Here is a 14,562-nt window from a genome sequence, read left to right on the forward strand (position 1 = left end):
AATTTGGACGGGTACCATATTGGAACTCGATGAATTCCATACGCACCTGAATTCTGGAGTCCGGGACCTGCAGTTCACGGTGACACATTCTGTCAGTGAGCTGCAGTTCCTTGACGTCCGAATTCTGGTGCGGGAGGGAATGATTATAACTGATCTGTTCCAAAAACCCACGGATAAAAATACCTTATTGATGTATGACAGCAGCCATCCTTCCAGTATGGTGAACTCCCTACCATGGAGTCAACTGCTTAGAGTACGACGTATTGTAATGTGCTGTAAGTTTAGGGATAGAGGATATCCTAAAAAATTGATTAAACGCACTAGACAGAAAATTGCGACCACTGAACGTAGCTCCACCTTTATAAGGAGGTCCCATAAACAAGACATTCCGTGCATCCCCTTTGTGTCAATCTATGGGGGAGACAGTGGTAATATTGCAGCCATCCTTAGACAAAAATGGCAAATTTTGCACAAAGGATTACCCAATGTCATTGAATTTACAGCCCCCCCCCCCCCCCAATGATGGCTTATAAGAGAAGCCCGAATTTGCGAGACAAAATCGTAAAAGCAGACATAGGGGGTAAGGATATGGAGAGACAGAAGAGACTGGCACCGTTGAGGAGTGGCAATTTCCCTTGCCTTTCATGCGGCAACTGCAGTGGCATCATGAAAGGCAACGGTTTTGCGCACCCTTACAGCGGTAAGTTGTTCAAAATTAGAGGACACTATACATGTAGATCCACTGATGTGGTCTACATGATACAGTGCCCATGCAGTTTGATTTACGTGGGGGAGACCACGATGGAATTGAGAGAGAGAATTAATAAACATAGAAGTACAATAAGAAAAGGGGCGCTAGACAAACCAGTAGCTAAACATTTCATTGAACATAACCATTCCATAAACCAATTACGATTTCATGCTATTGACAGTGTAGGATACCTGAGACGGGGTGGTGATAGAAAAAGAATCCTGAGAAGAAAGGAACTTAAATGGATTCACACCCTTAGGTCCCTTCAACCGTTTGGCCTTAACATAGAATTTAACGTCACTTCCATTGACTAAGATGGGTAGCTAGTATGTCCTCTAGGTATCTAGACATCTTGTTTTTATTATGTTATATGTAAACTAGTCCCGGGTGATCTATCCCTCACTCTTTAGGGTAAACCGGTTGCCTTCAAATATACTTATGTGCCATTACTTCACTTATGTGTGTTCTATTTCTTTGTATCTACAATGCATGGTACATGCTTCACTTTGTGCCTCTCTATCTATTGAATTTGGATTTATTCATGGATGGATGGATTGTAGACTGTATGACTAGGTCATATATGCGATTTTTTTGCTCATGTTCAATGGAATTGTCCCATGTTTGCTCAATAGTTTGATCTAAACAAGTTTGTTTTATTTCTATAGATGCGTCCCCGTTACCATGGCACTGATGAGGATGCGCTACAATGACGCCGCACGTGAGGGTTCGCGTGATATGTTCATTAGACATACGAGGGTGCACCTTGATGACGTCTGCGGACATGACACGTGGGTACGTGCGTCATGTGGTCTTCGAGACAGCCGATTGGCTGCATGAATGAGCGCCGTCAGTTGCCATGGACACGGCCTGACATCTCACTGGGCAAGTGTAACTACGCGCGACTGCTGCTTACACTCGGGACACCGCCGACATGACCAACATCGCCATTCTATGGTTGCAACTAAACAGCGTCTTTTCATGTCTACAACCAGGTGGAAGGTAATAATCTATTACGTGAACACACGGCTAATAGTGATTGGTAGATGAGATGAACAGTGACTATCATTGGTGATTAGAGGGGGTGTGTTTTTATATGTGGGGTATATATATATGTGTAACAATGTGGATGTCATTAGGCTTGACAAAGGCTGAGTTTCAGCCGAAACGTTGCTGTTTTTACTTGTCTGGGGGTTGCAATAAAAGATTGGAAGATGTAAGATGCTGCCGGTGCCCTTTTTTTCTACATTTACTATATGGCCTGTTGGATCAAGGGTCTACGGTGAGGCTGCTGCATTGTTTTTACACATAGACGAAGGATCGCATAGTGCTTCTTCTATCTATATTTATTACATTGTGGCAGGGGGCGTGTCTGGGCTCCTTCCTGCAAGAGTGACGCCCCTCTGGGCACCTTACTGGCTCATTTGCATACCAAATAAACTGGATTTTCAGATAAAAACATCTATTGCTGGACCAAAGGCACATCTGGAAATAAGGTTCTAAGTGCTATTAGGCCATGTCTTTACTTCAATAGCGATTATTCTGGTGACAGATTTCCTTTAAAGCTCTCCTACAGCAGTGAAGATAAATGGCTGGGTTGTTATGGAAACCTGGAGTGAGTAAAATTGTATGTGGAGACTGGAGGACCTGCGAGCTTCTATTGGCTGATAAAAGGTCATGTGGTAAAGCTTATATTGGCTAATGCAATTTTCGGGAATATCTCAGGAACGGTAAGTCCTAGAGAGCCGAGACCTGGTCTAAAACCTTCCCGGACACCTAATGTACCTGTGTGCCAAATTTCGCGATTGTAAATGAGACGGTGCGGATTCCTTTAGCGGACACTCAGCTTTATACACTGCTCAAAAAAAAAAGGGAACACAAAAAAAACACATCCTAGATCTGAATTAATTAAATATTCTTCTGAAATACTTTGTTCTTTACATATAGTTGAATGTGCTAACAACAAAATCACACAAAAATAAAAAATGGAAATCAAATTTTTCAACTAATGGGAGGTCTGGATTTGGAGTCACACTCAAAATTAAAGTGGAAAAACACACTACAGGCTGATCCAACTTTGATGTAATGTCCTTAAAACAAGTCAAAATGAGGCTCAGTAGTGTGTGTGGCCTCCACGTGCCTGTATGACCTCCCTACAACGCCTGTGCATGCTCCTGATGAGGTGGCGGACGGTCTCCTGAGGGATCTCCTCCCAGACCTGGACTAAAGCATCTGCCAACTCCTGGACAGTCTGTGGTGCAACGTGACGTTGGTGGATAGAGCGAGACATGATGTCCCAGATGTGCTCAATTGGATTCAGGTCTGGGGAACGGGCGGGCCAGTCCATAGCATCAATGCCTTCGTCTTGCAGGAACTGCTGACACACTTCAGCCACATTAGGTCTAGCATTGTCTTGCATTAGGAGGAACCCAGGGCCAACCGCACCAGCATATGGTCTCACAAAGGGTCTGAGGATCTCATCTCGGTAGCTAATGGCAGTCAGACTACCTCTGGCGAGCACATGGAGGGCTGTGCGGCCCTCCAAAGAAATGCCACCCCACACCATTACTGACCCAATGCCAAACCGGTCATGCTGGAGGATGTTGCAGGCAGCAGAACGTTCTCCACGGCGTCTCCAGACTGTCACGTCTGTCACATGTGCTCAGTGTGAACCTGCTTTCATCTGTGAAGAGCACAGGGCGCCAGTAGCAAATTTGCCAATCTTTGTGTTCTCTTATCAAATGCCAAACGTCCTGCACGGTGTTGGGCTGTAAGCACAACCCCCACCTGTGGACGTTGGGCCCTCATATCACCCTCATGGAGTCTGTTTCTGACCGTTTGAGCAGACACATGCACATTTGTGGCCTGCTGGAGGTCATTTTGCAGGGCTCTGGCAGTGCTCCTCCTGTTCCTCCTTGCACAAAGGCGGAGGTAGCGGTCCTGCTGCTGGGTTGTTGCCCTCCTACGGCCTCCTGCACGTCTTCTGATGTACTGGCCTGTCTCCTGGTAGCGCCTTCATGCTCTGGACACTACGCTGACAGACACAGCAAACCTTCTTGCCACAGCTCGCATTGATGTGCCATCCTGGATAAGCTGCACTACCGGAGCCACTTGTGTGGGTTGTAGACTCCGTCTCATGCTACCACTAGAGTGAAAGCACCGCCAGCATTCAAAAGTGACCAAAACATCAGCCAGGAAGCATAGGAACTGAGAAGTGGTCTGTGATCACCACCTGCAGAACCACTTCTTTATTGGGGGTGTCTTGCTAATTGCCTATAATTTCCACCTGTTGTCTATCCCATTTTCACAACAGCATGTGAAATTGATTGTCACTCAGTGTTGCTCCCTAAGTGGACAGTTTGATTTCACAGAAGTGTGATTGACTTGGAGTTACATTGTGTTGTTTTAGTGTTCCCTTTATTTTTTTGAGCAGTGTATATTAGATAGAATACTGAATTTAGTATATTCCAATGCAGTGCTGCCAGCTACAGGCCAGCATTGGAAAATACTAGTAATCAGCCTGTAAGCCTAGTACAGGCTTAGGCCTAATACGTACAGGCCGCCTTCCTGAATCTCAGGCAGGGGAAGCCGGCCAGGGCCAGAAAGCACGCTGCTTCCGGTTTTGGAGCGCCCAGATGAAATGGTCACATTTGACCATGGCATCTGTAGGGTTAAATGTCTGCATTCCCGCCAGGTCTCTGCTGGGTAAAACAGAAGAAACCTGTCTGTTATGGCCGGAAAGCATTAAACAAGAACCGATCAACCTGTATATCATTATTTGTTGTTCATTATTGGCCTGGCATCTACCCATGAATCAAGACATTAAGGTTCCATTCACACGTCTGTGGTGTATTGCAGATCCGCAATACACCCAGCCAGCACCCCCATAGAACTGCCTATTCTTGTCCGCGGACAAGAATAGGACATGTTCAGATTTTTTGCAGAGCCTGGAAGTTTGGGGCCACGCTCCGGAAATGTGGAGAGCATCTTTCCGGACCCATAGAGAATGAATGGGTCCACACCAGTTCCCGATATTGCGGAACGAATGCGGACCCATTTGCGGACGTGTGAATGGACCCTAAAGGAAGGAATTTTAGAACAAATATTGCTGTTAAATTCCTGTGATAATTAAGTGGGGGATATTTTCTAAGCTATGTGCCAAACTTAAAAGGGTTGTGCCACTTCAGCAAATAGCATTTATTATGTTGAGAAAGTTAATACAAGGCACTTACTAATGTATTGTTATTGTCCTTATTTCTCCCTTCGCTGGCTGGATTCACTTTTCCATCACATTACACACTGCTCGTTTCCATGGTTACCGACTACTCTGCAATCCAGCAGCGGGGGTCATGCTCGCACCTATGCACACTCTCGTGGTCCCGGCAATCGGAGAGGCCACCGCTTTTTCCTATAGTGGAAAGCACTGCCACCCCTAATGGATTGCAGGGTGGTTGTAACCATGGAAACAAGCACTATATAATGTAATGAATCCAGCTAGCAGAGGAAGCAATATGGACAACAATACATTAGTAAGTGCCTTGTATTAACTTTCTCCACATAATAAATATTATTTGCAAGAAAGCCTGGTGTACATGCCTTGCACCAGTTTGTGGACCTCACTACACAGTTTTGAAAACTGTCAAGAAGAAAGTGTGGCTGAAACATGGCAAATTTGAAAAAAAAGGTCATAAAAACACTCTGCTCCGTTATAGGAGAGGAAGAATTAAAGGAGGGATTCGGAACTTAACAGAGCCAATAAATTATAATGGGGTGACCCCATTGGGGGTCCATTAGGATTCCACTCAGAGGAAGATTTTTGAAGTGGAGACAAAAATCCTGCATGCAGAAGAACGGAAAGGCTAATGTGAACTCAGCCTAAACAGACAGTCTACTGTCACACTGGCATTTTGGCTTTCCGTTCGCGAGATCCGTTCAGGGCTCTCACAAGCGGTCCAAAACGGATCAGTTTTGCCCTAATGCATTCTGAATGGAAAAGGATCTGCTTACAATGCCAGTTTGCATCTGTTCTGTCTCTATTTCGCTTTGGAGGTGGACACCAAAACGCTGCTTACAGCGTTTTGGTGTTAGTCTCATGAAACTGAGCCAAACTGATCCGTTCTGACACACAATGTAAGTCAATGGGAACAGATCAGTTTTATATGACACAATCTGGCACAACAGAAAACGGATCTGTCCTCCATTGACTTTCAATGGTGTTCATGACGGATCAGTCTTGGCTAGGTTAAAGATAATGGAAACTGATCCGTTCTGAATGGATGCAGACTGTTGCATTATCTGAACGGATCCGTCCGTGACGGATCCGCACAAAACGCGAGTGTGAAAGTAGCCTAAGGGGATATGGAAAGATCTGGCATAAAAAAATAAAGATCAAATAGATTAGAGAAAGTAACATTTGAAAAGGATGTTAAATTATTACACACACACATGCTATTGATACATACTTGTCTACCTGCCCTGTATGAAAACTGTCTGCCCTCATGCGAGTCAGAGCAGCAGCCGCTTCATCTAATGCACAGCTCACAGATGACGTCAATCTTTGAAGTACTTCAGGATCTGCAAAGGCTTTTCCATCAGTGGTGGACAGTTTACCAATTCCTTTATTACATGCAGAAATCAAGGAATATAAAAAAAATATATATATTTAGTAAAATTTAATAATGCACAAGAGTGCATACAAAAAACATACAAAAAGGTATTCTGATAATACAACTACGGTAACAAGTTACTGTAGGTCTAACCAAGAAACATACCAGTGTCAAGCATACACAAAGCGTGATGGATTTTGGTTAGGCACGGTACATAACACTAAGTTCACCAGTTCTGGGTTCATGCCTCCCCTGCTTGAATTCTAATTTCTTCTGTGCATTCTGAAAACCACTGCTTCTTTGCATAAGAAATCCCATAAAAATCTCAAAGTAGAGACAGTGATATTTAAACGGCATCTGTCAGCAGATGATACAGGCTGTGTTGGTTTCATGATCTTATGTGCAGACATAGCTGAGAAAAAAATGAATGGGAATATATGCAAATGAGCCTCTAGGAGCAACAGGGGCGTTACCATTACTCCTAGAAGCTTAGCTCTCTCAGCAAATATTGCTCCCTCTGCACTTTGATTTAAAGGGCCATGCAGTGTAAACGTCATCATGCCTGGCCCTGTCAAAGTGCAGAGGGCACCGCAGTTAACAGAGCACAGCCTCTAGATGTAACAGTAACACCCCCATTTGCATATATTTAAATATAATTTTTCTTAGCAATGCGGGCACACGGGACCAAAACAGATGCCTTCAGCTGCCAAGTGCACATGTAACAGGTCAGCCAGTTTCGTAGGTACAAATCTGCTGACAGATGCCCTCTAACATGGTAGATTAAACTCATTATGTTCACATACAAACATATTACTGTCTACAGCAGACGTAAACTGGATAATACTACTACTACAGGGCTAGACGTTGAAAGATTATTAAAAAAAAAATATTTTAAAAAAAATATATAAAAAAACACAACCTGTGTCCTGTGAGCTTAGATAACTGGTTGGACGAGCAGCATCCCCCGTACTAATCCAGAATACATTACCTGCAGCTTCTAGTACCGCTTCTAAGCGCGCTTGTGTAGCCGGATCAACAGTCCGCAGGTCTGCTACTTCTGCAGCAGTTGATAAAAATAGTTCTGATACAGTCTTCAGCACCGAATTGTCCTCTTGGTCCAAAATAAATGATTCGACCTATTGAAGAAAAACAAACAGTCACCTTAATCTTTTAAGTCATCTTTATTAATTATTCTCAAAACTTCTCCAAAACCTGAAGCTCTCTAGAAATGAAAAGGTCTGGGTAGTTTGACACTAAAAGAACCATAGTGGAGCAGTGTAAATAAAGATAGAGGGGTTGCCTCATCGCAGACATTGGGGGCATATTGCTAGGATATACCACCAATGTCAGGTGTGGGTCCCACCTCTGCGACCTGCACCTAGCTCTAGAACGGGATTCACAATAGAAGAAAATCATGGCACAAGTCAACCGGTCATGGTGTTTTTATTTCAGTGTTCCCAGCAGGTTGAAACTTCAGGTAGGTACACTGGCATAAACAGGGCTTCAGCCGTTTTGCATATAGTGCAGCTTCAACGGGGCCTTCTGAAGGGACACTATACATGAAATGGATGTAGGCCTATTCATGTGCGCCTGTACCTACCTGATGTTTTACCTGCAGGGAAGCCTGAAATAAAAAGACCATGACTTGTTGATCGGGTGAGTGCCATCATTTTTTTTCTATTGTTCCTTGCCACTCAGAACTGCAAGTATAGTCGTGACACCCACAAGTCTCATAAAAGATGTTCCTGCCTTTAGGTAGTGGGGTTATTTCGACTTATGTGGATTAACTGCGCACTCTCCTTCACTTTTGGGCGCCTGTTCTGGGGATAAGTGCGGGTCAAAGAGGTGGGACCCACACCTATCAGACATTGGTGGCATATACTATCAATATGCCACCAAATGTCTAAGATGAGACAACGCCTTTCAGGTTCAATTCCCACTCAAAACTATTATTTTTGAATGTGTTTCAAGGGTACTGGGACTCGTAAGATTATTCTCTTCTTCCTACTACCCTCTGACTACAGTAGATTATCACGTCTTCTCAGTAACTGTAGCCTGCTGTGTGAAATCTGAGAGAGGATGCAGCAGCAGGATCAAATGCAAGCGAGAACAGTTTGTGAGCGGAGAGCCTAAAGGCCCACTTACACAAACATAAAATCCAAAAGCTATTTAGTGGGCATGCAAGATGCATAAATAGGCCAAGTGTTAAAATGTTAAATATTAATGTGAATAATCATTTATGAAACCATAAAAATAACGACACTGAAATGTAACAATCAGTACTAAGAACGTACAATGATTAAATATATTGTATATTACTTGTCCAACAGTGTGCCTGAGCCGCTGCGCTAAGCTGTGAACAGCAGTATAGCGCTTTCGCTGTCACCTTTACATGGGCCAAGAATCCGCCAGGTAATTGCTAATCGGTGTTCATAAGAACTCTCATTAGCAGTTATCTGGCTTGTAAAGGTGCAGCCGATTAACCGATGAAGGAGCGAAACGAACCATTCACACGGACACAAAAATGGTCTTTCACCAGCAGCAGATTGTGCTGTGTAATCACTGCTGCCAACAAGTCAGTATGGGGACGAATGATGGTATACTGTGGAAGTGATCACTGCATGGAAATAAGCTGTCTGAAAAGCAGACGATTGCCGAAAAAACATCACCATTTTTATGTCTAAAGTCCAAAGAAAATACAGCAAGAAAGTGCGGTACTCACCATAAAATTCAATGTCCTTTATTTCATAAAATACAGCACAGGGGGAATGTACAAGAGTTACCAGCTTTGCTACAGTCCTCCCGCCTGTGCAGTATTTTATGACATAAAGGACAATGACATTTTCATGACGAGTGCCACACTCTTACTTTATTTTCATTGGATGCTATACAAGTTTAGAGCACCAGCTATTATCCGATTTTTTGTCAGACAGCATGGTTTCCAGTATTTTTTCTATCGCTTATAGGTCTGCTGAATAAGTGTTACAGAGTGCATTGCTTTTAAAAGAGCAGAATAGTGGGACTTTGAGAAGCTGGATCGTCCATCAGTCAAGATAAGACACTTATGTAGTACATTGGTGGTTTACAGTGGTCGGAGAAGTGAACACACATGTAGGGAGGGTTCTGGACTGTCAATATTCCCTGGGGGGTGTCGTTTCCAAAATGGGGTCATATACTGGGGGTTTCCACTCTAGCGGTGCATCAGGAGGTCTTCAAATACAACATGGTACCTGAAAATTATTCCTGAAAAGTCTGCCCTCCAGAAGTCATTTGGTGCTCCTTTCCTTTTGACCCCTGTAGTGCACCCATATAGCATTTTACATGCACATACGGGGTGTTGCCATAATCAGGAGGAAATGATTAATAAATTAAGAGGTGCATTTTCTCCAGTTACCCCTTGTGAAACTGAAAATTTGTACCAAAAATCTAATTTTTTTGTAATTGCATTGTACTCGTTTTGAGTTACAAATATTATTTTCTATTGGTCTTTATTAAAAGTTTTGAACCCCCATCTCTATGCAGCTTTTCATTTCTCCAGTAGCAGGCTCTGAATTTTCACTCCGCCAGCTCCAGATGTTGTGTGAAGGTTTACAGGAAATATTAAACGAGGGACACACAAGTTTTTGCTACCGTCAGTAGTGGTCTTTTTTGCTTCTTTTCAAAAACACAGCAAGCTGCAGCCCTTGGTGTTTTTTCAGGCATTTTACAAACACCTTCTCTCTATACCATGAAGAAATCGGTAGTAGTAAGACAATGGGTAAAAAAAATTAATTAAGGCACAAAAACTGCAGGTGGCCAAAAAACACCAAAGCAAAATTCAAACAGCAGTTAAGTGCACTGTCGGTGGGCCAAAGCAACGCTCTGTATCCTTGTTTGTCCATTTTAGGCTACTTTCACACTGTCGTTTTGGCTTTCCGTTTATGAAATCCGTTCAGGGCTCTCACAAGTGATCAGTTTTGCCCTAATGCACTCTGAATGGGTAAGCATCCGCTCAGAAAGCATCAGTTTGGCTCCGTTCGCCTCCATTCCACTTTGGAGGCGGACACCAAAACACTGCTTGCAGCGTTTTCGTGCCCGCCTGACAAAACTGAGCCAAACTGATCCGTCCTGACACACAATGTAAGTCAATGAGGATGGATCCATTTTTTACTGACAATAGAAAAACGGATCCATCCCCCATTGACTTTCAATGGTGTTCAAGACGGATCCGTTTTGGCCATGTTAAAGATAATACAAACTGATCAGTTCAGATAATACAACCGCATGCATCCGTTCAGAACGGATGCGTTTGTGCAGATCCATGAAGGATCTGCACCAAACGCGAGTGTGAAAGTAGCCTTACTCTACAAGCCCCTGCCTCTCCTTTTTGATTGACCAGGCCAGGTCAAAAGGGAGCTCAAAAACCCAGAAGTGTGCGATCCCCGGCGTGCAATGGCCCTCTCTAGAGGGAAGATCGAGAGAGACAGATAGTGTGCGGAAGCCTCAGTGCTCCTGAATGCAGTTAGAAATACATACAGTGCCCTGAATAAGTATTCATACCCCTTTAATTTTCCAACAATTTTTCACGTTACACCTACAAATAGAATGTATGTATTTTCTTGGGATTTCATGTGATAGACCAACAAAGGATAACATTAAATAAAATCCAATGTAACCAATTGCCTTTTGAAGTTACTTAATTAGTAAATAGAGTCCATCTGTGTGTCATTTATTCTCAGTATAACTACAGCTGCTCTATGAAGGACTCAGAGGATTGTTAGGCTGGGTTCACACCTGAGCGTATTCGATAAGCGCTTTTTACAGGCGTTTTTATCAGGCGTTTGAGGCGTATTTAGGGGTGTTTTTGTATTTTGGAAACGCGCATAGTACGCGCGTTTGTGTGATTAATCCAATGAAAAACTGCCACAATACGCCCCAAAGAAGCTCCTGTACTTCTTGGGGCGTATAGCGTTTTACAGCGCATTCGTACGCGCTGTAAACCGCTCAGGTGTGAACCTAGCCTAAGATAAGCTTAGAGAACAGGGATCAAACTAAATCATGAAAACCAAGAAACACACCAGACAGGTTAGGGAGAAAGTTGTGAAAAAATATAAAGCAGGGATAGGTCATACAAGAAATATCCCAAGCTCTGAACATCTCACAGAGCACTGTTCAATCCATCATCCAAAAATGGAAAGAGTACAGCAAGACTGCAAACCTACCAATATCAAGGTGGTCCACCTAAACTAACAGCCCAGGCAAGGAGAGCATGAATTAGAGACACAGTCAAGAGGCCCATGGTCACTGGAGGAGCTGCAGAGATCCACAGCTCAGGTGGGAGTATCTGTCCACGGGAAATCTATTAGTCATTTACTCCACAAATCTGGCCTCTATGGAAGAGTGGCAAGAAGAAACACATTTTTCAAAGCAAGCCAAAAGAAGTCCCATTAGCCATGTTGAAGAAGGTGCTCTAAATGCCAAATGTGTGGCGGAACACTCACACTGCACATCACCCTGGACACACCTTCCCCACCGTGAAACATGGTGCTGTGGGGATGCTTTCTTCAACAGGGACAGGGAAAATGGTCAGAATTGATGGGAAGAAAGATGAAGCTAAATACAGAGAAATCCTGGAGGAAAATCTATTAGAGGCTGCAAAAGACCCGAGACTGGGGCGGAGGTTCACCTGCCAGCAGGATAATGACCCTAAACATACAGCCAGGTAAATAGAATGGTTTAGATCAATGCATATTCAGGTGTTAAAATGGCCCAGTCAAAGTCCAGACCTAAATCTCATTGAGAATCTGTGGCAATATAAGTGCAAGCCACACTTTATAGATTTTATTAAAAGGAGGTTGGCCACCATAAGTATAAAAACCATAAAGTGCCCCAGACAATAACTAAAGCCAATAGGTATTTGTATCATGACAGATATACTGTGTATATATAATACTTGTACTGCATTCAGCATAGCTGTGTGAGCGGAGCAGCTGCAAAGTGAAAGTAAAAATCCCAGCATGCATCTTCAGAGGAGTGGTCACCTGACATCTCTGCCTAGTATCCAAAGAATGAGGCAGCACTCCAGGTAAATAGAAAAAAGTGGATCCTTTATTCCCCTCTGTGCAACGTTTCAACCGTCTCAATGCGGTCTTTCTCAAGCATATAACATGGTGTCAAACACGGGTATATATACCCACAATTCATAGCAAAAAATACAAGTGGCAATTATACAATATTGGATGTGATCCCATAAAAATACCAGTATACAATGTTTCAAAATTATCATAATTCCTGTGTCCTGACACTTTACATGGTCCGGTATCATGCACAGTGCAATATAGTATACATATACATACTGATCATAGTAACAACGTGACTGTAAGTTAATTGACCATAATCAACTTCATCAACATAATGATATAACACCTGAGTGCATGAACCTAGTGAATAATACAGTGAAATTAAAAACAACTCACACTGCTGTGCATGGACAAGCGCGCCAAAGTCCGCGTCCTCACTGCTGAACCACGCATGCCCAGAGTCCTCGTCACGTCACAGAGGCAACATCCCCAAGGAGAGGTCAAGCGCCGTCACCATGGGCACGCGTAAACACACGAATTATGATAATTTTTAAACATTGTATACTGTATTTTTATGGGATCACATCCAATATTGTATAATTGCCACTTGTATTTTTTGCTATGAATTGTGGGTATATATACCCGTGTTTGACACCATGTGGTATGCTTAAGAAAGACCGCATTGAGACGGTTGAAACGTTGCACAGAGGGGAATAAAGGATCCACTTTTTTATATTTACCTGGAGTGCTGCCTCATTCTTTGGATACTATACTCATCTATAGCCGTTTGAGCCTGCGGCTGGGAGGATTTGCACCCGTGGTCTCTGGACTTGTGCTGCTGTGACTTTTTTTATATATATATATATATATATATATATATATATATATATATATACACATATACACATATACACATATACACATATACACATATATGCTGTGGATTTTCTCCGTCCAAAAAAAACTTAAGAGGGACTGAACTGATGCATACTGAATGGAATGCTCTCCATTCAAAATGCATTCGGATAAAACTGATCAGTTTGTTTCCGGTATGGAACCCGTAGGACGGAACTCAATACCGGAAAACAAACACTAGTGTGAAAGTACCCTAAACAAGCCATTATAACTACTGCAACAAGAAGAAATGGGAGAACATTTTTTGAGCATTCAATTTAATGAAAACGAATAAACTGAAACAGGCTGTTTTTCAGCTGATCAAAAGTTTAGGACCACACCTAAAAAAAAAAAAAAAAATTGGTTTCGGCATGCTTGATGCAAGCGTTTCCATGAGGTGAGTGGGAACATTTCTCCAAGTGGTGAAGACGGCCGCACGAAGGCCATCTACTGTCTGGAACTGTTGTCCATTTTTGTAAACTTCCCTTGCCATCCATCCCCAAAGGTTCTCAATTGGATTTAGATCAGGGGAACACGCAGGATGGGCCAAAAGAGTGATGTTATTCTCCTGGAAGAAGTCCCTTGTCCTGTGGGCATTGTGTACCACACAGACGAGGGCCCTCAGTCATGAGGAATGCTCTCTGCAACATCTGGACATAGCCAGCGGCCATTTGACGCCCCTGCACTTCCTGAAGCTCCATTGTTCCACTGAAGGAAAAAGCACCCCAGACCATTATGGTGCCCTCTCCACTGTGGCGCGTAGAAAACATCTCAGGTGGGATCTGCTTGTCATGCCAGTAACGTTGGAAACCATAAGGACCATCAAGGTTAATTTTTTTTATAGCAAAGTAATAACGTACAGGGAAGATCCAGTATATTGGACTGTACTTTATCCCTTAGCTATAATTGCCTGCTGTTATTTAGATTAGTAATGGTTCCCCACGTAAACACCCACCTCTTAGGCCACATTCACACCACCACTAGATATTTCTGTTCTGCTCCGTTAGATGAGCAGAACAACGAATATAATGGAAGTGCTGGATCGGGCATGTAAGGCTGGGTTTTTGTCATAATTTCAACATACACAAAAACCGTATATGTTAGACGCCTCAGACAAATGCCATACTGTAGCATCTATCACCATAGAGTTCCATTGTAAAAATAAAGTTTAAGGTTTTTTGCAGTACTCTGCAGGATGGGAAAGTGTAGTGTACCGTACTTTTCCATCTTGTCAAGTCGAGCAAAAAAAATTTAA

At 43.1% G+C, this 14,562-nt stretch overlaps 1 protein-coding gene across 1 annotated transcript in view; it reads right to left on the reverse strand.

Annotated features, from left to right (window-relative positions):
* The window catches only part of LOC121009545 (ankyrin repeat and KH domain-containing protein 1-like), a 307,110-nt gene that overhangs the window by 261,379 nt on the left and 31,169 nt on the right, over positions 1-14,562 (reverse strand). Inside the window, exons 2-3 of the mRNA XM_040442755.1 lie at positions 7,343-7,490; positions 6,211-6,364 (exon numbers count right to left, since the gene is read on the reverse strand). Of these exons, the coding sequence (XP_040298689.1) occupies positions 6,211-6,364; positions 7,343-7,490 (302 nt within the window). The remainder of the gene's footprint in view (positions 1-6,210; positions 6,365-7,342; positions 7,491-14,562) is intronic.

The sequence above is a fragment of the Bufo bufo genome, chromosome 1 (genome assembly GCF_905171765.1).
Source record: "Bufo bufo chromosome 1, aBufBuf1.1, whole genome shotgun sequence".
In the NCBI taxonomy this organism is placed as follows: domain Eukaryota; kingdom Metazoa; phylum Chordata; class Amphibia; order Anura; family Bufonidae; genus Bufo; species Bufo bufo.